This window comes from Mytilus galloprovincialis, chromosome 13 (genome assembly GCF_965363235.1).
Source record: "Mytilus galloprovincialis chromosome 13, xbMytGall1.hap1.1, whole genome shotgun sequence".
In the NCBI taxonomy this organism is placed as follows: Eukaryota; Metazoa; Mollusca; class Bivalvia; order Mytilida; family Mytilidae; genus Mytilus; species Mytilus galloprovincialis.
In genome coordinates, this window is record NC_134850.1 from 1,512,182 (window position 1) to 1,538,307 (window position 26,126).

A 26,126-nucleotide genomic window follows, 5' to 3' on the forward strand; every position below is an offset into this window, starting at 1 on the left:
ACAATTATTTTATTTAAAAGCACTCAAACCTATGATTAATTCTATCATCCCTTTAATTTCATATTTATATATAAATAATTACATTAAATGTATGTTTCACTATAATACGTTATTCTGATTGGCTAACTGTACATCACGTGTTATTCCTTAAGCAGTTGTATCACACAATAAAACTTTTCATTCATGATGACACGAGGTCCCACAATAAAGTGCACAGGTAAATGAAATAAAAACTTCATAAAAGGCGTGTTTTCAGAATCCTATAGGGAAAAATGTAATTATAAGTATTGAATGCTTTTTTTTGTAACTTTATAGGGTTGTAAAAGCGTTGACCGTGCGCACATTTTTAGTATGAAGCGCTTCCGCGCTTCATACAAAATGTACTTCGGTCAACGCTTTTAAACCCCAATAAATTTACAAAAAAGAGCATTCAATTCTTAAATGAAATGAAATGTCATGAAATGTTTTTTAGGGAATAAACATTTTTTTCTTCATTATTTGACATATTGCAAGTCTTTCAAATAGACAAATATATTCAAATGTTCACAAAACGTTCACAGTATATAACTTAAAAGAAAAAGTGTGCCCGACTTGGCTGAAAATTTAATCTGAGGAAACGTCCAGAACTGGAAAAGCCATCTTTTAAAAATGAGAAAATAAAAAATGTTACGAGCATTCATTTTTCAAAAATGATAACAAGAATGGACTAATGACAATTTTTATAAATGTTTGAAGAAACAAAACAACAAATTTGTTATTCGATTTTGAATAAGGGTGGGAATTTAAGAGGGGGGGCAAGGGGGTTCCCAATAACAGCAAAACAGCAAATTGATTTGGCTTATAACAGATAACAGTGAATTAAAATGGACAAAAACAGATAACAGTAAATGAAATATTAAAATATAAGTCGGTCATTGACAAATCAAGTATTTCTTATTACGGGTATAATCCTTTGTAATGAATTCCATTGTCTATGAACATGGTTTTTAGAATTATGTACCTAGAATGTGTTAACTACTCAATATACTATATATTATTTTTATACGCTCGTTTACGGGACGTATTTTGGTATACTGTCGTCCTTCCGTTGTCAACAAGTCAGACCTTAACTCAAACTCTCTTAAACCAATCTGCATAAAACTTTGGGAATTTGTTTATATCTATTGACGTGAGCTCCCTTTCGTTTTTTATAAATTTTAGATTTTAAGTTTTTGAGTAATGGGGTTTTATTCAATAAAAATGGTGGTTTTTTTTTCAGTTTTCTGATATCTTAAAAATCCTTTCACAAATTTGCAAGGAATTTTTGTGAATTGTTTATAACTATTGACATGAGTTCCCTTTCAATTTTTACAAATTTTAGATTTTATGTTTCCGAGTTAAGGGGTTTTATTAATTAAAGGGTAATCCTCCAGTTTTCGGACATTAACACAAAAACCTTTTCAGCAGTTCTCATGAAACTGTTTGATGAATTGTTTATATCTATTGTTGTTAGCGCCCTTTTCGATTTTTATTAATTTTCGATTTTATGTTATTGAGTTAAGGGGTTTCATTCATTTAAAAAGGTGGTATTTTACAGTTTTCGGACAATAACTCAAAAATGTTTTTAGAATTTTTCATGAAACTTTGGTGTATTGTTTATATATATTGACTGAAGCTCCCTTTCGATTTTTATAAATATCTGATTTGACATTGAAAAGTTATTGAATATTTCAAAAATTTATTCCACTATTTTCTAATTTTCTAATCAGGTTTTTGATTGTACCAAGTGTACTAGTAAGTAGAATACATAGTTAAGTAGGGGAACAATATTGGCTTGAAGACGAAATAAATATTTGTAATGATCATGAGCTATGTGCAGCTTCGGAACCCAATACATGGTTGGAACTTTCATTGTACAATGTATTTGGTTCTGCTTTGAAAAGAATCACAGAGCTGAGTCTATGTACCATATAATATAAAAGGTTAACTGGTTGTAAGGACCTAGTCCTTAATTGAGAATCTCAGATCCTTGTCAGACATTCCTGGCCATATGTTTTCCTTTTTGTCATATTAAGAATTGTTCTAATTTAATATGTTCGTACGGGAAACAAGGAACATTATCATCATACAAAAAAAAAGATAATTCTAAATACATGTTAACAAAAATGAAATTTATTACAAAGGATAATCATAAGATATACTGGAATTGTCCTGGACCTCACTTCTGTGCTCAGCTTCTGTGATGGGTATATGTTAATTGAATCCTTCCCCGAATACGGGATCAACATATTAGTAGTAGTAGACCCCAATGTCCAATGATCTTCAATTTCTAGTGAATATTGGCTGTCAAAAAAATGCTAACATTCCAATTTTCAATAACAGTTAACAACAAATACATTATCACAATAACAGATAACAAAAAAAACTAAAAGCCCAATAACAGCTAACAAAGAATAAGACAATAACAGCTAACAGCAAATACATTTTCAGAATAACAGATAACAAAGAATTAAATTGCCCCATAACAGCATAACAGTTAAACTCCTTGCCCCCCCCCCCCCCCCCTCATTTAAGGAAGTTCGCTACTCGATCAGTTTCAAAATAACAAGCTTTTCCTAACACTAGTAATTTTCAAAGCGCTTAGGCAATTCCAGTGCACCGTAACGATTCAAATATGATGTAATGGTATAAAAAAAAACCATCGACAAAAACATGCTTCATTTGAGAAAAATGACTGTAAAGATTTTATACCTATATCTGCCGACGCCATATTGGGATAGTCGCAATACCAGTTACGATTATCTCTTTAATACCAGTGAGAATGGCACCCCTTTATCTGGATTATAAATAAACGAAGGTGAAAAGCTATCAAAATAACAATATCTATCCTGTTGAACTAACCTTGAATAAGCTAAAACTAACAATGAACACTCAGTCTGTCCTTTCCTGAAATTTGATATCTATATCATTAGAGGATGCTTTATACCAAAATGTATGATTAAAGAGATGATTTTTCATTTCCTATTATTATTATCTAGATGGTGTAGTAAGTTCCCTTGTCACCATCATATGGTGATTATATATTTGCTCGTGTATGTAACATTACAACGTATTAGTTTTTAACGAAAGGAATCTATGTTTTACTGGAAAATTCAATTCTTACACCAGGGTTTTCAATATCACAAACTAGTCAAAACGTGACTAAATTTTGTCATTGGTACACGGACATATTTAGTGTTATAAATCAACATGCAGACATCTTATACGTTCAGGAATTTTCACATCCAATCTTTTATGATAATATTCTTTACAAAGCACAAACATGTCGACATTCACCTCAAAAAGTAACCCAATCTGATATGATGAAGACATAATCTTTCAATCAGTTTATTTGAAGGATGAAGCTGCAGGGCATGTCAGTAACTGTTAGTAGTTCGATTATTTCTTTGTTGGTTTATGTGTCATTGTCATTTTGCTTCCTTGTAGTTTCATTTTTTTCCTTTCCGACATCGGACACGGACTTCTTTTAAACTGAATTTTACTGTGCGTATTGCATTTTTTTCATATATACATTAGCTAGCGGTATGGAGAGGGCTGAGGTCACACAAAACATGTTTAACCCCGCCGCATTTTTGCGGCTGTCCCAAGTCAGGAGCCTCTAGCTTTTGTTGGTCTTATATAATTTTCAATTATAGTTAATGTGTATATTTTGGAGTTTAGTATGACGTCCATTATCATTGAACTAGAACATATTTTTGTTTAGGGGCCAGCAAGTAGTCAAGCACGCTTCTGGGTTCGGGATTTTCTTGCTGTGTTGATTCATGGAGACCCATTGGTGGCCTTCGCTGTTTTTTGCTCTCTAGTTGGGTTGTTTTCTCTTTGACACATTCCCCATTTTCATTCTCAACTGTATTAGGTACCCTCACATTATATAGACAAGACAAAGACAAAAAACTTTATTAAAGTCTCACCACTTGTTACATATAAAATATACAGGTTTTTAAAACACAAGTTAACAACAAGAGCCACTCTATAAAGAGTTATGGGAGACCATACAACAATGTTTCTTGAATTATATTTACAAATACAAGTCAACTATCATGAATATAAAATATATTTTCGCTTTGTTAAAATTTCATAGCAGATTTTGGCAGTATAAAATACCTTTTTTTCATTTGTAAAAAGAAATATAAACTTTTCATTATCACAGACATATGTAAAAAAAAATTCTCATCAACAATACAAGCATGGTTTAAATTTAATATTACGAATATTTGAATATACAGGACAGTTTAATGTTTTTCATCTTCAACGTCATCAGTACAGTTAAAACATACGCTATTTTCAATATCAATATTTTCATAACGACCGGTTTCAATTCTAATGGGTGCTACACGACATCTAAATTTTGCCAAAGCACTCCTGTATCTATACCTTGTATATTAAAAAAATCGAATAATTTTCTACGCCATATACATTTTTTTACATTCTATATGTACGTGATTTATTTTTATCATCTGACATAATCTTGTCATACCATTCTTCCTTAAAAAATTTAAAACATACATTTTCAATATTTTTGATTAAATCCTTGTTCAAAATAGCACAATTATTTTTTAATTACTCTATCACCATTCATTTTAATGAAAACGTGTCCAGTTTCTAAAAACACTAGTCAACTGTTTGATTTTACATGGCATCCAGCCGATGTCACCATACAAAGACATATAAGCGTGTATTTTCCTACACCCATGAAAAAACGCATGGCTCTAGTTTTAATACTACACGTATTCATACATGAAAAATCACGTGTCCACCATATAGAGGTACCATAATCTATTATAGACCATACAAGTGTATCAAATAATTTTGTAAATGTACAATATTGAAAACCACCATTAGCTTTACATTTAGATATTAACAGACCCAACGATCTACTAGCAGCTTTAGCAACTGCTTTTGCCATATTATCATAGATTAAATGCTCAGTAAACAATAAACCTAAATATGTGTATTGGGAAACAATATCAATATTGTTACCATTAAACAAAAATGAAAAATTTGATCTAGACACAGACTGTGTTCTAAAAAGTACTATTTCAGATTTTTTCTGAAGTAACAGTAAGGTCTTTAATACAACACCATATATTCAAAACATCTAATATTTTTTGTAAATCACTCTCATTCTCAGTGATAAAAACAAGATCATCTGCATATAACAACATGCTAACTTTATCATTTTCAATGTCTATTCATATGTTCAATTTCTTTACCTCATCAACAAGATCATTAATATAGATATTAAATAACAACGGCGAAAGGATACTCCCTTGTTTTAGACCACAATTTACATCAAACTGTGTGACCAATCTGTTAAGTTACCATTTACTTAAATACAAGACTGTACATTGTAATAAAGAGAATAAAGTGATTTTAACATTTTGGAACTAATACCAAGTGTTTTTAATTTACAAAATAATAAGTTTCTATTTATCCAATCGTAAGCTTTTTTGAAGTCAACGAATGCCACATATGTTGATTGTTTACTGACGTAGCTTTCTAGTTTCTATAATAGTAGACAATGAACTTTAATTGTCGACAGTACTACCACCGTTTCTGAAACCGTTTTGCCCCTCACATAGGAAGTCAATATCATCAAGCTTATATGTTAGTCGAGAGTTCAATACTCCACAATACCGTTTGTAGGAAACTGGTGCCAAATTTATACCACGGTACGACAAGGGATCCCTCGGATCTGATGTTGAGCATTTTATAATAGGCGTTATAGTCCCCTTTGACCACATTGCTGGAACTTTACCAGAGTCAAAACAAATATTGAAATCTCTAGTAAGTGCATTTAACATAGTTTGGTTCTTGTACAATTCAACTGGTATTTCGTCATATCCAGGTGATTTACCATTTTTGGAACATTTTAAAACATTAAATACTTCTTCCACAGATATTTCACAATCTAACATATCATCATATATAACATCTACATCATTTTCACATATATTTACATCACTATCATCATTTCTATTAAACATATTAGAAAAATCACACTTCCATTTATATCACTTCACCTTTATCAATAGAAATTTGACCATTATCTAATTTTACTTCCATGGGAATATAATTTTGGCGCTCACTACCTACACCAATTTTTCCAATTTTTCGCCAAAATTCTTTTTGATTTCCACACGAATTACTCAATTCTTCCTGAATGGAGTGCCAATATTGGCGTTTTGCTGTTTTGACAGCTTAATCAAATAGTTTCCTTTTATTAACAAACTTGTCGATTTTTTTTTTCTGATTTTGAATTTTACACTTTATCCATATTTTTTCGGATGCACAAACGTCGTTTTATAATTCAGTTAGCTCCTCACTCCACCATGCAAGGTTACTTACATTTCCTTCTTCTATTATTTACGCCGTCGAATATATGAACTGTGCACACACAAAAAATGAAATGACACTGCCTTTATATAGTATGGTTTAATAGTAGTCTCAGCTCTATATCGTTAATATGGCTCCTTAGTTGAGTGTCCTTAAATGACTTGTATATTGGTTTTTTTTATAAGATAATCTCCTAGTTGATTTAGATAAATCAAACTTGGTCTAATCTTTCCGTTGTAACTGTCAGCTAAATAGTGAGTCGCACTGTTTCTAATGATTTTATTGCTACATAATGACGCAGGGGCGCATCCAGGATTTTGAAAGGGGGGGGGGGGGCGAAGTATGTAAACTTTGCCGAGCGCACTTTTTTCTGGTTAAATAAAATAAAATGAAATAAGTGTATTAGGTACCCTCACATTATATATGAATTCTGTCCCCCAAAAAATTTAAATGACACTACCTTTATATATGGTTTAATAGTAGTCTCAGCCTCTATATCGTTAACATGGCTCATTTTTTGAGTGTCCTTAAAGACAATACGACCAACATGAGTTAAGAAAGATAACAACAACTTTTATCCAAATGTTTGGTTGACTGAAATGTTTCACCCAACAAGGGAAATGACGGGTAAATTCCAAACCAACCAAAGGCTACGAATGAGTCTGAAATGGCAACAAATTATGAATGACGATCGACAAATGGAGTCATAAAGGTCACACCCAGTAGGCTGGTTGCAGTCGGGCCTTGAAAAATTATTTCAATATATCTGTTCGGCGAAATAGATATTCCGGTCAGAAATGGGATTTACATGCAACCGCCGGCCCCAAATAAATTACACCCGTTTTTTTTAATGCTAAATAATTCCGTTGGAAATTTTTGTTTCTAAATAAAAAAAGGGGACAGTCAAAATTATTGTTTTCAATCCAGATACGACCAGCATTTTTGTTTAAGGCAAAATTCACGGTCAGAACTTTTTTCTCTTAAAAATCTCAGACTGCCTCCTCAAATCAAATGGTCCGTTCATTAGACTTTAAATCTATCTAGAGCTTACTGACTGGGGATCATTATTCTGCTATATTATTAATAGGCTCCTGAGATGAAGGCGTGTAGTGTTAAACATGCTTTCGTATGTAAATGATATTGCTACATACATTTTTCCTGTGAGTGTAAAAGAGTATTTCTTCCTGTTTGGTAGAATTGTGAAATAGAAGTCAGCACGTTCTTGCTCATTCCTTTGTCTCTTTGAAGGTGTCACGCATGTCATCCTCACCCTAAGCAATGTGTTACTGTAATTTGAATTTGAAAATGACTGATTGACGTTTTTTCGACGCACTGGTAGCGAATCACTTGACTTTGACATTATCAATAATATGTTACAGTAAATACGAACGAAAAATATCTTTATAAGTAAAGAATTGTCGCATAAAAATTAAATACACTGAAAATGGCAAAGTTCACGAAGTCTAGTCTGATTAAAAGTCATTTTACAAACAAAAAAAGTGCTAGCAAAAAAGGGGGTACGCCCTCTACACTCCCTCTGGATCCGCCACTGGTTGACGTACATATATGAATCGAGATCTTTTTATCATATAGTTCTAAGGATATATTACCGAAGGAATAAGTTACAATTGGTGTGTTTTCAATTGGAAAAATCTGTTTGCGCAAAAAAACTTTTCTTTTACGCCACAACTTGAAGGTGTATATATAAGAAATCCTTAGGCTTTGAAAGCAACAGTTGCAATCACACTTTCAATATCATTTCATAACCCCCGATGTCGTCATCTCTCTATTCGTCAAACTACAACTTCTACACTTACTTTACTATACTTTAGTATAGAAAGTCCCTGATTAATGTCATCCATTGATTGCCAAATATGTACGCTTTAGTTGTTTTATGTGATATCCATTTATCAATGAATGTGTTTGTAGACAGATGTTTTCAATTTGTGTTCTGTTAAATTGTTCATTTTAAAATTGTTACACGATGATGACTGCTGTACCAAAGGCACTATGTATCTGTATCTGTAGTGGTACGTGTAGAATCCTGTTTAGGCTTTTATACACGGTTGAGAAGAACGCCGTTGTTATGGGCGGTGTTATTGTAGAGCGGTCTTAAACTGTTTCCAAAAATTGATCGCCCTGAAGATCATAAAAAACATTTAATTAAAATAAAGTATGTCAATAAAGGTTTTGATTTTGTAAATATTGCCGGTATTTTTAACGACCATTCTGTTAAAGACCAAATTCCTGGATATTTTGATAATACTGAACTCCCTCTCATTTGTTATATTTACAAGAAATCTACCCGAAAATATGTGTTTAATTATAGCCAATTGTGTAAAGATGTAAATATCACTGAAAATACACCTATGTCGTGTAATTGCAGTAATTCAGAATACACCTATGGACCAATTTCCCATGTTATAACAGGAGACCTTAACATCGTTCGCGACCGAGAGTTAAAATCATTCCTCAGTAAAGGACCTAAATATCGTCCCCCGTCAACTGTTAACTGGAATGAGTGTCGTAATATCATCAACGACTCACTCCGCGCCTACTGTTTGAAATGGGTAAAACGGGAAAAAGCTGACAAAAAATCTTTGGACTCTTTTTTTAATTCAGTAATGAAGATAGTTGATATTCGAATACAACATTTTAAAGAACATTTTACCCTCAACAAAAACTATAAAAACCCTATTTCGCGTATCAAAAATAAACTAACAGAACTAGCCAAGGAATTTGTTTTTGTCCCGGCTGATAAAGCTGCTAATAATATCATTATTGTTTGACGTAAATTTTATATAGAGGTTCTGCAAAAGGAAATCACGAATTCACCAACATTCCAACTGACTTCATTTTCAGAAAACGACATCTGTAACAAACATAAACTTTTAGCTACTTCTTTACAAGCAGAACCAAACACAATGAAAGTCCCAACTATGTACTGGCTTCCGAAGCTGCACAAAAAACCTTACAAATATAGATTTATTTCATCTTCCAGCCATTGTTCAACTACTAAATTGTCTGTTTTACTTACTAGTACACTTGGTACAATAAAAAACCTGATAATAAATTGTTCAAATAAGGCCTTTGAAAATAGTGGAATTAATTACTTTTGGAGTGTCAAAAACTCGTTGGAAGTACTTGATAAATTGCATGCATATATTGGTGATTTTGAATCTGTTCAAAGTTTTGATTTTTCTACCCTATACACCACTTTGCCTCATATTCTTATTAAGAAAAAATTCACATCCCTAATTAACTGGGCATTTAAAAAGTCGGAATGCGAGTACATATGTTCAAACTCTTTTAGATCATTTTTTAGTAGCAATAAACAAAAGAACTATGTCAATTGGACATGCTTTGATACTATTTATGCACTTGAATTTTTACTTGATAACATTTTTGTTCGCTTTGGAGATTCCGTATATCGTCAAGTTATTGGAATTCCAATGGGGACTAACTGTGCACCACTTATTGCGGACCTGTTTTTGTATTGTTATGAGTTACAATTTATGACTAAAATTAGCAAAGACCCATCAAAACAACATTTGATACAAAAATTTAACAATACTTTTAGATATTTGGATGATATATTGGCTCTAAATAATGACGACTTCAGTATGTATACTAAAGAAATTTATCCTGTAGAACTTACTTTAAATAAAGCTAATGATAACAATGACCACTGCCCTTTCCTCGATCTTGATATCTATATCATAAACGGGAAGCTTAATACAAAAATTTATGATAAAAGAGATGATTTTTCATTTCCTATTGTTAATTATCCATTTTTAGATGGTGACGTTCCCTTGTCACCATCTTATGGTGTTTATATATCTCAACTTGTACGATTCGCTCGTGTATGTAACAATGTATTAGATTTTAGCGAGAGAAATTTATGTATTACTGAAAAATTATTACACCAGGGTTTTCGATATCACAAACTGGTCAAAACATTTACTAAATTTTATCACCGGTATAAGGAAATAATTCGTAAATATAACTCAACATGCAGACATCTTATACGTTCAGGTATTTCACATCCAAAATTGTATGGAAATATTCTTTATAAAGCACAAAAATGTCAGTATTCTCCTCAGAAACTAACAAAACCTTTAAATAGACTTATTAAAAGGGGATATAGTTACGATACTGTTGTCAGGTCATTAAAGATTGCATATTTTGGCTTTAACATTGATTCACTGATAGGGTCTTTGCATCGGAACTAAACACATTTATTTCTAAAAAAACAGTTGTTGGCATGACACGGGTTATGTTCTTCTCATATATTTTATGATAGTATGATACTAAACCCCTAACGGGAGGGATTGTACCTGATATTCATGATGAAGACATAATCTTTCAATCAGTTTAATTGAGGTCTGGAGCTGGCATGTCAGTTAACTGCTAGTAGTCTGTTGTTATTTATGTATTATTGTCATTTTATTTATTTTCTTTTGTTACATCTTTTGACATCAGACTCGGACTTCTCTTGAACTGAATTTTAATGTGCGTATTGTTATTGTTTTACTTTTCTACATTGGCTAGAGGTATAGGGGGAGGGTTGAGATCTCATAAACATGTTTAACCCCGCCGCAATTTTGCGCCTGTCCCAAGTCAGGAGCCTCTGGCCTTTGTTAGTCTTGTATGATTTTAAATTTTAGTTTCTTGTGTATAATTCGGAGTTTAGTATGACGTCCATTATCACTGTACTATTATGCATATTTTAGGGGCCAGCTGAAGGACACCTACGGGTGCGGGAATTCTCGCTACATTGAAGACCCATTGGTTGCCTTCGGCTGTTGTTTGCTCTATGGTCGGGTGGTTGTCGCTTTGACATATTCACCATTTCCTTTCTCAATTTTACTCTATAGAACCTGCATGCACAACTTTATCTGGTAGTTGGTATACCAGTGAATAGTTGTTTTCACAAAAAAAATAATGTTATATACTGTGGTTTGTTGCTATTTGGTACTTTAAGTCCTCTGGTGTTATTGATGCTTTGACGTTCGATGATATTGTCAGTTTCACAGTTTGAATATGTTTTGGCTTTTATCGTTCGTTTATAGGTCGTGCTGGTATGACAAAATTGTCGGCTGGTAGAGCCGGCACTAGACCCTCAACCACCTTGTAAATCAGAATAAGACTGAGGTTGTGTCTTCTTTCCTCTAGCGTCTCCATTTCACGTTGGCGTCTCATGTTTGTTATCAGGGACCCTGTTTCTCGACTACTGTAATTTTTCTTAATGAATCGTATGCCTCTGTTTTGGATACGTTCAAATTTGTCAATATCCCCTTTCATATATGGGTTCCAGATTGTTGCGCCATATTCCATTGTCGATCTTACTAGGGATATGTATGCCACTTTCCTACATGCCTCTGGTACGTTCCTCAAGTTCCTCCTAAGAAATCTCAAGGTGGCATTGGCTTTCTGGCTGATGTTATTTATGCGGATGCTCCATTTCAGGTCGTTTGAGATTTTGAGTTCTAAGTACGGGTTCACTTGTACCTCTTGTAGGATGTGTGAGTCTGCTTTTTTGTTTATGGATAGAACATAGCACTTTTTGGCATTGAAACGCATCCCCCATTTGTCATCCCAGATTTCTAGTTGTTCCAAATCTGTTTGGTGTTTTTGTTGGTCTTGGCTATTTTTAATTGTTCTGTATAGTAGGCAATCTTCGGCAAATAGTCTTACTGATGATGTTACACTGTCTGGTAGGTCATTGATGTGGCACAGGAACAGGATTGGTCCTAAGACTGTGCCCTGGGGGACCCCAGAGTCAACTGTTGTTTCGCCAGATGATTCGCCTTCTATGATGGTTCGCATTGGTCTTGCAGTTAGGAAGTTCTTAAGCCATTTGTGTGTGTTTCCTCTAATTCCATATTGATCTAACTTTATATAATAATTTATTGTCGTGTGGTACGCCGGGTGTCGCCGAAAGCTTTTGAGAAATCTAATGTCAAATTAAATATGCCTATGTCGATTTGGTGTCCCTTGGCATGTTCTTGTAGGAAGTCGTTGACGGTGGTTATAACTTATGAGTTGGGTTTCACATGTGTATCCTGACCTGAAGCCGTGGTTTAAACACTTGTCTCAGAAATTTGTTTCCTATATACCTTTATATAAAGGTATATAGCGGGCAAAAATTGTGAGACGAGTATACCTTTGTGCTGTACCTATTTTTTGACTATTTTATTTATTATGACTGTTTATAGTTCACGCATCATTGTAAATATGACGGAATTTGAGACTGTCATCAAAGTGAGCGGTTTAGCGCTATAAAACCCAGTGGCGGATCCAGGGGGTGGTCCCACGGCGCACCGGACCACCCCCATGACGAACCTAAAATTTTTTAAAGTGTCTATTTTTTCAATAACTTGCTAATTAACAAATTAACACTTAAGATTAATCCTTTCATCGCAATAATTGGTTATGGATTACCTGGATACCTGGAGGTGTCACAATGATAGAATACGGATATCAATGCGTTTCACCTGTATACATGTAATTAAATTGTCAAAACAGCTCGTCAATATGAAGAAGTTGACTTCTTATTTTGCAAGGTAAATACAAATTATTTTTGTATTTTTAAATGAAATTTCCATATATAATTTTCATTGTCCAACTAACGGAGTCTCGGTTTTAAATTTCATGTATGTACATTTTGAAAAAAAAAACAATCATTATGAATGAATTAAATTAAATTTGTTTATCTATATCTCTTTGAGCCCCCACCCCTTTTCCCCCAACATCAAACGCAATTCAAGCACTGCAGTTGGTACCCGCATTTGTACAAAGCGCAACATGTGATGAAATTAAACATTTTGTAGACTTTTACCATACTGATTTGCCGAGTCCATCTACAATGCATTCCGAACTGCGTTTGTGGCAAAAAACTTGCGAGTCAATGCTTTCAAAACCAGAAACTGTAGCCGGTGCTCTGAAAGAATGTTGCAAAACAGACTTTCCAAATATTTCTGTTATCTTAAAAATCATAGCTACCATGGGGGTGACGAGTTGCGAATGTAAGCGATCCAACAGTGAGTTATCACTTTTAAAAACCTACCTGAAAACAACTATGGGACAATCTTGTTTAAACGGACTTGCGTTGATGCATGTGCACTACAGTTTGGAACTAAACATAAAACAAATTATAGATAACTTTGCAAGGAAACACTCGCGACGCATGATGTTGAATGACCTGATAAACGACTCTTAAGTTTGTTAAATTAGTAAATTTTGAACAATTTTACGTAGAACTATTTTTACCGATTCGGAACATTTTAGCTAAACCTTTTTTACAGCTTGCCTAATTCAGATGACAGTTGTATGTTGTGCTATTTTAGATTGCAAGATATTGTATAGAGTCTTAAATAAAAATCAGTTTTACATGTCTTTAGATTCCTTTACCTAGGAATATGTGCATTGCATGGTGTTGTCCAAATTCATGATCTTCCATAATGTCGAAGGTATTTTTTAACCTTTTTCATACCATTCAATATTCATTTGGGACCACCCCCAAATTTTTTTCTGGATCCGCCACTGAAACCAGGTTTAACCCACTATTTTCTACATTTAATAATACCTGTACCAAGTCAGGAATATGACAGTTCTTGTCCATTCGTTTTTTTATGTGTTTTGTCATTTGATTTTGCCATGTGATTATAGACTTTCCGATGAGATTTTCCTCTGAGTTCAGTATTTTGTGATTTTACTTTTTACGGTAACATTCATAGGTGATCTAAGACGTATACACAAATGCACCTAAAATTAGTTACCTTTCCTTGATCTTACGCAAATTATCACCACTGGAGACGGAAATAGCAATTCGACTGGATCCTTGTTACCTCAACAGACGATAGAAAAATTTGTTAGATACGTGGTAGGAACCAGATAACCATTGTTGGCTGTGGTCCTTGAACATTTCTGGAAAATTCAATACTATTCTGCGTTCTTTAAAAAACATCAACTAAAATGTTTGGAAGATCAATGTTTAGAGGATTAGAAGAAGATCCATTCTTTGCGTAAGTTTGTGGATAATTCCACTTAACAACTTTATAAATACTAAATAAGATCAGAAAGTGAGAAAGTGAAAGATAAACAAAATTCACTTCTTGGTAATAAAACCGTTTCATAAACCAAAACCCGGTACCAATATTGCTCTATTTACAGTAATGTCAATATAAGTATGTTCATGGTTGTCTGACACACACATGCATTTACATAATTGGCAACATTTTTCACTTTTCAATAAATTTAATCACAACACTAGCCAGTCTACACTGTTGTTGTGAGTTTGAACCCCGTTCGTGGGTGCACACAACTCTAATCTTAGTTTTCCTATCCAAGGTTGGTGTTTTTTCCAGGCACTCTGGCTTCCACCACCACAAAATTGCCTATTAATAAAAACAACAAATATCGATCATCAGACAATAGTTTCATTCCAGATTGTTTAATTTTATACTGTGTTACACACACAATTCACATGTTAAAGTTAGAAATCTATACAGAACTTTTTTAAGGGGGCATTAAGTTTTACCCTTGTCCGTCTGTATGCATGTATGTACATCCCAAAGTTGGTTTATGTTCTCTAACTTTAGTTTGCCTCAACCAATGTTATGAAACTTATACACAATGCTTAAAACTCTAAATACATATCAGGTTTGAGTTTTGGTGGTGTCATCACTTGTACCGTTCTCGAGTAATGCCCCTTTACAAATGGAAAAATTGCTAAATTTTTCGTTTCCGTTCTCTAACTTACATGACTTAAGTTTTTCTAATCCAAATTTTATGAAACTTATACACAATGCTTATAGGGGTTTCATTATCTTTCATGTTGACTGGTACTTTCCCCGTTTCTAGGTGGTACTTTTCAATTTATTCCATGAATATCTTATATAAAAATTCCTACATTTAGGCGGTACTTGTCAATAGCATAGGAGGGTAAAAGTACCGGGTACCGCCTCCTAATGAATGGCCTGTCAGCTTATTACAACACTTTGCAGATCAAGTCAGAATCTTAGTTCCGTCAATTTAACTGTTCTAGAGTTATCATGGTTATGCCCTTTTCAAATGTTAAAATTGCTGAAAAATTTGAAAAATATCAATCATTTTGTCAATCGAGTAAAAAAATGAATAAATTGGAGTTATCTTACTTTGTCCATGATTATAGTTCAGTGTTCCAGCTAGGTTTTCAAAAGGGCAGGGTGCCAATCCTGAAAAAGGGCATTTAACGCGCGATATGATAATATGTAAAGGGCATATTTTAATAAAAGATGTTAATCAAACATTTGTGTTTATTCGTTGAATCACAGGTTATACAAGAACAACATCTTAAACCCATATAGAACTCTATCTTTCTACTTTTAAGGCTGAAAAACTTGTCAAGCAGCTTGTCACACAAGTTTTTTTATCATTGCTTGGCACAGTTGAACTTTATATGCAGTATGTTTTGAAAGGAGATCTGTTTCATACTGTTTCTATGGTCTACCACATTTTACCAGTTTCACCTTTCTACCCCTGCTGTGCTTGATGGCAATACAGCACAAAACAGCTGTGCTCAGTAAATTCACAATTTTAGGATATAAAGCAACAGTGAAAAATAGTATCAAAAATAAAGAATACAGAAAAAGATGACCAAGGCACCCTACCAACACTGCTACTAAGACCCTCTTTAACTTTTCCCATAACTCAAAATAAATACCTAAACATATATATTCTTAAGCAAGAAGTATGGAGACACATTTTAGAATATGTAAATGGGTTACTCAATGCTAGGAAAAAAATCAGATTGAGTTATCTTTCTTTATTCGGGTGTGCTCCTTCTTTGGAGGATTATAAACAGTACGTAAATATGATGTAAATATGATCACAATATGGCGGCCGATTTTGTTATTTTCGTATAAAAAATGAAGGCAGTCAATGACAAATACGTCTGAATTTTCTGTTTATTTTACAGAAAACAAGTAAAACAATGTCTTCAACGAGTTTATAATGGTTTTCCAACTTTCTGTCATTACGTTTCTTCCATGAAACTACGGTAAACATCGCAAATTGTGCCAAAGTTGTTGTATGCACATTTCTTCAAAGATAATTGCCGACTGACCGATTCTATTTGAACGAATTAATGTTGATGATCATTAATGACCCATCCGATAAACGGATTACCTATAACAACAGATTATGACACCAGTTGTAACCATTGATTAGCTTGGGGTGGTAAACAAAGTCATAATCTTTTCCCCAGGTAAAATTTAGTAATTAGCGTATCATATCAATACGCAAATTAATATGCAATCGATCTTCAAAAAGGCAGGGCGCCCTGGAAACTGTAAAAAGGGCACAGGGCGCCACTCGGAAAAGGGCGGGCGCCGCGCCCTCTGAAAACGGCCTAGCTGGAACACTGTAGTTGAATCATCTACAATCAGTGTTTTTTTAAATCTTCTTTAAACATTGGAATTATCTTTCTTTGTCCAGAATGGTATGTTGATGTTCACAAATTGATAAAAGATTGCTTTAATTTATCAGTAGGTAGTACCAATGCTTTATACAATGTCATATTTAATATTACATGTACTACCTACTGATAAATTAAAGCAATCTTTTATCAATTTGTGAACATCAACATATTGACGTTGTCACTATATCATCTGACATCAGGGTGAGGGAGTCAACATTTTAAATTTTGCTGCCAGTAGATTTTTAAGGTTGCATAATGTAATATTGATTATTTATATTTATTCTAGTGCACACCGGAACCACATGGCCAATATGAGTCAGATGTTTAACGACCCATTTCAAATGCAAAATATTGGACCAAGAATGGTTCAAGCTGGGAGAGATCCCAGAGTACCTGATAGATCCAGGGCTGTACAACAACAGCAGCAGCAACAACAAATGGACCCTTTTGGTTTTGGAATGTTTGATAACATGATGTTTGGTAATATGAGAAATATGATGGCAAATATGCACCAGCAATTTGTAAGTTAAATTATAGATTTAGTTATCAAAACAAATTACTACAAAAGAATTAAAAAATAGGACTAACAGGGATTGTCTAAAGTTGCAGAACAATTCCCTAAATAATTTTTGGAATTCATTAAAAATAATTAAGTCATTTTACCTCCATGTACTTTTTCTGCCTAAAATTTGCATATATATATAATATATCTTTAAATTTACATGTATTGTGCAGTTATGAAGGCTAGTTGGTCCAGACTCCGCATGTTTAAAATGTTTTCATTGTAATTTTATTTGATTTGTTTTCAGGACAATGTGGGTAACAATCCAGCAGCTGGTGGACACAGCTTCGTACAGTCATCCTTTATGTCTTATTCCAATACTGGGGACGGAGCACCAAAAGTATATCAAGCCTCATCATCAACACGTAGAGCTCCAGGAGGGGTAAGAAATAATTATCAGTGGCAGATCCAGAAATATTATAATAGTGGTCCCACTGACTGTTAAAGAGAGGGCGCACTACTGTTGTGCTTAAGTGATTCCCTAATGCATATAATATATAATCAAACATTTTTTTCTCCACACAAGTGGGGGGGGGGCTTTATATCCTTCTATTGGGTATATTTTTAAATCTATATAAAAATTAGGAGATGTGGTATGATTGCCATTAAGACAACTAATAATTACAACATGACAAAAACATTTCAGAGTGATTAAAGAAACATAAAATAATAATTCAAATGCATGAGGAAAGAATCAGTGGTCAAGGGGAGATAATTTTGATATCTTTAAGAGTATATGTATATATAAAACAATTTTAATTGTGAAAACTAATAGCTTAATATCAAAGAATATAATATAACAAAGCAATGTACTTAAAACAAATATTATAGATATAAACCAACAACAACCAATTAACTACTACAGGCTCCTGGCTTGGGACAGACACATTAGGCCTAAACGATCAGCTGTTTAAAACTTTAAATGTTTACAAAATTATTTTCAAAAATTCAAATACTTGTTAACAGACAGTTTACAAGATTTTGTCATCACAAATTTCAAATTACAGAAAAGGATTAATAACTTCAGACTTTTTAAGAAATATCAAATACTTGCATTTGAAAAGAAAGGGGGTATTTTTATGATATTTTACAAGGAGACAACTGATAATCAGTTTATTATGCTATTTCGGTCCATTCATCCTAAAACAGTTTTAAAATTTACACTCAGCAAAGTAAAGTAAGCTTATATAAACACAGACGAGATCATTGCTGATAACTTCTCACAAATAAGTTCTAATGTCATGAATGTCTGAAATCAGTGATTTATATGAGAATAAAAGCTAGAGCAACTGAAAAGGCTGATATACATGATATAAGCAAATGGAAGGACCATAGACTGTCCATAGTAGCCAATAAAATTCTCTATTGAGAGTTAGATATACATTATTGATTATTGTGACAGCCTAATAGCTTGCATAGTCATACTTTAAAGTTTAAACTGTTAGGCAAAGAAGTCTAAATGGTTTTTAAAACAAAATAGCATGACATACTTACAAAAAAAAGCCAATAAAATTTTCTATTGAGAGTAAATATATTATGACGGCATAATAGCTTGCATAGTCATACTTTTAAAGTTTAAACAGTTAGCCAAAGAAGTCTCAATACCTTGCCAATGTCAATGATTATTAAAACAAATTAGCATGATATACTTACAAAAGTAATTATATGGGGACGAAGTCCCCAATTACGGTAGAAAAATAAAAAAAAAAAAAAAAATCAGGAAAATTTCCTGAATTTTTCATTCTACTAATGAACTCAAAATCGTTAACTTTTTTTTCCAGATCTACTTCCTGTTCCGGTTTTCTCCACTTTTGCGCAGATATCTGTCTTGTTTGCATGAGACTTTGAAAAAAATTATATTTTCAGTCTAGTAAAATATAAGATTGGATCTCAATACAAATTCAATTTTAATAATTGTTTGATATGAAAAAAACGTTACATTGAATATGACGTCATAACTTAAAAAACGTCACAGCTAATTCCCTAACAACAGAATCAAAATCGGGAACGTTACATACAGTATTTCGGTTTCTTTTATCAACGTGATTGAATTAAAAAAATAATACATACAGACTTCGTCCCCATTCACAGGTTATGCCTGCCTCATATTACTTAAAAAAAGAAAAGGACTGCAATGTGAAATTAAACATGTTAAACAAGAAAACAAGAATCTCAGTTAATGGGAGACAATGTGCATGATGTAAGAATACTAAGAAAGAACAACAAAAAAACGAAAAAAACTGTAATAATATTCAGAAATTAAGTTATAATCATGATAATTAGTAATGTACATCCTTGATCCCTTGCTGTTACACAAACATAGCTTGAATTTAATAACACTGCGCAACAGTGACTAAAGCCCTCAAAATCCTAGCTTAAACCCTGATAATTTATATGAAGTGTGATGTCATTATCTTAATTTTTCATCCAGATCAAAGAAACAAAGAAAATGGAGAAAGATTCAGCATCTGGTTTGGAGAAAATGGCAATAGGACATCATATTCAGGACAGAGGTCATGTGATTGAAAGGTCAAGAAATAGGAGAACTGGAGACGAAAATGAAAATCAGGAATTCCATCATCTTGATGACAGTAAGTTTCAAATAAAGTCGACTCTCATTTATCTCGAAGTCAGCCCGACCAGAGAAATATTTCGAGTTACACATAGTTCGACTCAAACGAAAACCGGAAGTTTGACAAACCAAGGGACACAACTCTTGCTTAACTTGGTTAAACTAAAATAAATCCGGGTGAATATGGGAAGGGGATCGATATTCTGATATCAGATCGATGTATTTAGATGTCATGGTCTTTCATTATTATAATAACATTAATTTTACTTATTCTATTGTTTCAGTTACAATTTTTTCCTATGGCTTTTTTTCGAGAGAGTAATTTTCATTCGTTAGTTTCGTTATTCAGATCGTTTATAGTTGACAAAATTGTTCATTCTCGGATACACGAGATTTTAGAAAATTTAGATTTCTCTTCATTTTGTTTTATCTCACTCTTTCTTTTCAAAAGAAAATATAACAAGATTAAACATGATAAAGACGCCAATTCAGTAGTTTTTAGGTGATTATTTACAGAAGTCATAATCCTCACTTTATACACACCCAAGCTCATTAGTATAAATCACAATTAATTGTTTTGTAAACATTTTAAATACTTTTTTATGAATATTAACAATGTATCACTAACTATTTATATGATTTCTTAGGTACATGTAAACACTAGTGGAAATAGCATGTCATAAATTAATACAGTGGTCAGTGACCAGAAATTTAATTACACGTGTATTGTCAGATTAACTCTTCGATCCATTTAAATCCCAGAGGTCATGTTTTGACATATGTGTATTAGTTTGAGATAGATAATGAATTTTGAATGCTTTTGTTAACCTTGGGACCCTAAATTTAGTTCGACTCAACCAAAATTTCGACTCATCAAATTTCGTCTCATCAGGAGTAGAATTACAAACATTTATATGGAACAAAGTTCGGGACCACGTGAAAACTTTGACTCATCCGAAATTTCGAGTCAACCAAGTTCAAGACAACAAGAGTTAACTGTAGATGACTTTCAAATTATTGCACTTTCCTGTAATTTCAATATGTCACAATGCTTTTGTTATGAAGTCATGGTAAAAAACCATTGTTTGATGATGTCATTTACACCAATTGACCCATGTTCTTCTATTCTTCCGTCCATCTTTCCCACTTCAGGTTAAAGGTTTTGGTCAATGTAGTCTCTGATGAGGTTAGATCACATGCTTTCTTATGATATGATATTTTCTAATCTTAATGTCAAATAAGAGTTTTGATCCTTCTTTCATGATCCACTAAACATAGAAAATGATAGTGCAAGTGAGGCATCAGGGTACTATGAACACATTCTTGTTTATCTTGTGTTTCAACAGTAAATCATGCATTTTTCAGACCTTCATCATGTACATGGCTAAGTATTCAGTATAGTGTTGTTAGTGTGTGACAACATGTATGATTTTAAAAGTAGCTGTTTCAATCATAATAACATGATTTTCTGAAAGGAGAATGATTCTTGTTTAGGGTTTTACATATAAAAAGATAGTTTTTTAGTCAGAAAATATAAAATTAGACATAAATAGCATGTTGGACAGAGGTTATGTTGGACGAAACAGGACATTTAAAATTGAATATTTTCCTTTTATATGAAGGCTTTGTTAATAAATATATTAATTTTTCTCTGACAGTTCATAAGATCTTCAATTAAAGTATATCATTTTGTTAAATTTTTCAAAAACTAACTTGGAAGTTTGAAAAATCTTAAAATATGTCGGACAAACAAGGACATTTTTGGATGAGAATTTGTTTCATTTGCATCATTCAAAGTTAAAAACAAAATCAAAACTATGCTGTTTATACTAATATCTACAGCTGGTGTTCCTCAGCAAGAGGTAAAATGGTTCATTATTAAATAAATGGATAAAACAAAACCATAAAAAAACTGTTGGATGAACAGTGACAGAATTCATTTGTTGTAGGACAAACATAGGACAGATTATATTCCCTGTCGGACAAAGATAGGACAGAATTCATTATTTTACTGATTCTAATGGCAATTTAAAAATGGGCACCTCTTAAGAAGAGTTGAGGAAGGGTCTGAGAACTATTTTTAAATTTATGTGGACTTGTTAGTTGTTAACAAGTTTCTTTTTACTTTTAAAAAGCTGTTACGTCCGACATTAGAAGATTTTGTCCTAAGGTTCGTCCAACAGAACATTATCGGACTCTTGTTACGTCCTAATTTTCAAAATTATGTCAAATTTAGACTGTCAACAGTTTAAAACCTCTTTATTTTTCATATATACGGTAGTATTTAAGGCTCAGATTTAAGGTTAAGTTATTGTCAAAGTGGAATCGAAATTGATTCCTTGACTTGTGGTAGCCATTGTAGAGAATATCTTGGATGTTGGACGTAACATTAATTCGGATGTAACTTCCATCTCTTGGTTGGACAGAAAGAGCGTTCACCCCTTCAATGTCGTTGACCTCGAGTAAAAAGGAACAGTTGACAGCAATACTGTATGTGCATTGCAATTGTCGTAAAATTTGTTGTCATAAACATTAAAAAAAACTTAAACTGAGTTGGCAACTTGCAAATGAAAATTGAAATTTTCGCCCGTAACGGTTGGACAGATTTTTCAAGAGTAAACTTTAATGACAATTCCTGAAAAAAATAAAACTTTCCGCTGTAACTTCATGATGAATTATCACATTTTAGTTAATAAGCTCAAGCCTCAAGATATTTTGTGCATTTAATTGCCCTCTATTGTTACATAACTTATATTTCATTTTCACTTAGGAAGAAGACAGAAAATGTTAGTCCGACAACGTGACCATTTAAAATTGTTTTTAATCCTTATTTTTCGAAGATTTTTCATGTTTTAATGCCCTAAACCTTGACAAACCTATTGTATTACCTGAAAATCCTTTTTACCTAGTTGACATTCATAAAAAAAGGTTTATAAAACAATTTTGATTTTGGGTCATTCGACCATGTCACAAAATAAGCATGCAAAAAATAGGGAATTCAACACTTCATTTGTAAAATACTTTATTCAACAATAAACTTTTCATATGAGACTGTTTATATTATCTCTTCATCATACAGTGAATTGATTAGCTACCTGCATTAAAACTCAAAATAATTTAAAATATGAAAAAAATGCATTTTTCTGGGACACCCATTGAAACAGCACTTTACTGAATACTTAGCCAAACTTAAACTGATATTTTTTACTATTTTAATCTAGCCGAAGCCCAAGAATTCGACAGAGAATGGACAGAAAAGACACAACAGTTTAGGGGACCAACTAGGCTTGAATATGCAAGGAGAGGCGAGAGATCTGATCGAAGAAGAGACAACTTGGCCATCGAAGGAAGTAAAAAGAGAGACAAACACTCTTACAGGGAAAGAGATTGAGAAAGTACGATTACTTTAGCTTATCTGTTCAAATAAATAATGCACTTTTGCTTTAAAAGAGGGGCAAAAGATACCAGACAGAGGCGGATTTAGGGGGGGGGGAGGGCAGGGGGCCAGGGCCCCCCTTTTTTGGAAAAAATTTGGTTGCTTATATAGGAAATCACTGAAGCGTGACTGGAGTGGGCCCCCTCTTAGGTCAGTCAGTGGGCCCCCACTTATGAAAATTTCTGGATCCGCCACTGCCAGAGGCATTCCAAACTCATAAACACAAATTATACTGACAACGCCATGGCTAAAAAAGAAAAAGACAAACAGACCAACAATAGAACACAAAACAAGACATGGAAAATCAAAGACTTACCAACATGAACTCCACCAAAAACTGAAAACAGTTTGTTAACTATACCCTGGTCCGACAACCATTGGCAAAGGACATTTGCTATTACACCACTGTCAGAGATCTCAGCTGATTGAAGTCCATTTAATGTCAACTTTTTCTCAAGCGGAAACTATTAAAGCAATTTCACATGAATGATACCTGTAGCATTTAGATTAAAAGTTTGTTAATTTTATTCTGGTCCAATGACCAACATAGCTGCAAAGGAAATGTGCTAATACACCACTGTCTGTGGTTAACCTTGTCACATTCTGTATGTCTCTGTCCAAGTCGGAATCCTGTAATTCAAAGGTTTTTCTATCATATTTGTTCTGCCTTTATTGTTTTGAACAGAACAGGCTGTTAAACTTTTGTATAGTTGTTGAGTATTTTGTAATTTTTGGCCTGTTTTTTGTTCATTTGATATGCCTCAATTCCGACTTATGAGGATATAATTATAGTTTACAATTCAGTTAGGGTTTTGCTCATTGATGAAGGCTGAAGGATAACCTTCAGAACATTTGGTCACTGCATGGTTGAAAGTATTATTGGCCATATGCATAAGATACAATAAAATAGTATAAACATGTCACCTTTTTACAAACAATTACATAACACGTTGATTATAACAAATATGTAGTAGCCATTCATATAGAATGAATGGAGAATTGTACCACATCTTATAATCTTATTTTATACTTTTCTTCAGATAAATGGATGAATGTGTGTGGATTGTGATCAACAGTATTTATACGGTATCCATCTTCATTCTGTGATTGACAGTTTTATTTATTTTATGTACAGAAATAAAAACTATAAAAAACTGATCATTTTTTCACATTTTGAAAATACATGGCAGCTGCTTCTTCAAGAAGAGTAATGTGTTGCCATTCGACGATCATCCAAGCATTCCGAAAGACTTTATTGTTGTCCGATATTGATTAAATGTGTCAAAAGGTGTTTTATATTATATGGAAATTTTGTTATTGTTGTATTTGAAATCAAACTGTATAATCTTATTTTAGAAAAATAATATCAATTTACACTTAGTTTATGTTGCCATATTAACACTATAGTCCCATGTTTATCAGTTACAATCAAAACTGTAAAATTTGAAGTCTTGAGTTTCTTAAAAGAAAGTTTCAAATAGTGCTAGTTTTATAAAACTTATATTAATATGACGAATGCTATCAAGTTTTAAGCAGATGATTATTAAGCAAAAAAGGTTAAACGCAATTAAACCGGATTTAAAAAAAAATATGAAAAGGTTTTAAAATTAGTGTTATTTAATAAGAGATCCCTTAAAGAAAAAGAAAAAATAACTTAACTTTTTAAAAAAATACTGTTGGAAAAAAGGGAACTTTAACATTTCATCACAGATTTTAACTTTGCATTAAATTTATGCAAACTTAAGGTTTTTGTGGCAATTGCAATTTTTTCAGAAAATAAATTGTAATAAAACTGGAAAGGTAATAAAATAAATCCACTTTAAGGTCCAAATTTGTTTCTGTTTTACATGATATGTACATACTTATGAGGGAAAAGCTGTGTTAAAAAAAGGATTTTTTAGTTAATATTGTTCTGTGTGTTTACAGGTTAGTTATTGTAAGGAGATTTTTTGTATGTTGTACGACACATGTATGAGTTGAAGGGATTAATTTTTTATTGATACGTTATGAACTGAAAACATACCATTTCTAAATTACTATTGAGGTCATGAATAAATCTGACTTAATTATGAAACTTGAAAGACTAAAAATAAATTGTTTTTGTATATATAGGAGTCATTTTCTCCAAATTATTTTATTTTGTAATTATTTAATTTTGGATTTGCTGACGTTTTGTTTCTCAGCTCATATATAATTTAGTCATGTGACTGTTACGTCATCAATGTTTTTTCATGGTTTTCCCGGTTTAAAATGGAATTTAGAATTAAATTATAAGAAATAACTGTAATATTTTTTCTGTCTATTCGAAATAACATAGAAAATGTGGTGCACACTATAGAATAACCCGCTACGCAAGTTATTTAGTGTTCACCATATTTTTGATGTTATTCCTTCATACACAGAAAAAATATTACAGTCATTCCTTAAATACAGTGCATCTTATAGAAAAATTAATCAACAGTTGTATATTTATGGATCACAATTACTGTAATTCCATATAACACTCTCACTTATTCTGTAGATGACCAAATGGCAGGGTTTTACTTTGTTAGTTACTTTGTTAATTACTTTGTTAACAGTGTTATATTGTTACTAAAACTTTCCTCAGAACATTCCTTAAACAAACACAGAATCTATGTATACCTCCAAATCTTAAACTTGAAAGAGTATTAGAATAAGATATATTTTTGTTCAATATTTTATATATTTGTTAACAGTA

General features: G+C 32.7%; 1 protein-coding gene across 1 annotated transcript; it reads left to right on the forward strand.

Moving 5' to 3' along the window:
* The first annotated feature begins 14,240 nt into the window (after positions 1-14,240).
* On the forward strand, positions 14,241-24,771 carry LOC143056947 (myeloid leukemia factor 1-like). Its single transcript, XM_076230158.1, has 6 exons — positions 14,241-14,402; positions 17,124-17,358; positions 17,647-17,781; positions 19,831-19,990; positions 23,193-23,366; positions 24,448-24,771. Exons 1-5 carry the CDS (start codon positions 14,353-14,355, stop codon positions 23,360-23,362), a joined length of 750 nt encoding a protein of 249 aa, XP_076086273.1. The 5' UTR covers positions 14,241-14,352; the 3' UTR covers positions 23,363-23,366; positions 24,448-24,771.
* The last annotated feature ends 1,355 nt before the right edge of the window (positions 24,772-26,126 follow it).

Coding starts and splice junctions, on each gene's coding strand:
- LOC143056947 (XM_076230158.1), top strand. CDS start 14,353: ATGTTTGGAAGATCAATGTTTAGAGGATTAGAAGAAGATCCATTCTTT. Junction 17,359..17,646: donor CAAATATGCACCAGCAATTT/GTAAGTTAAATT, acceptor ATTTGTTTTCAG/GACAATGTGGGTAACAATCC. Junction 19,991..23,192: donor ATTCCATCATCTTGATGACA/GTAAGTTTCAAA, acceptor ATTTTAATCTAG/CCGAAGCCCAAGAATTCGAC.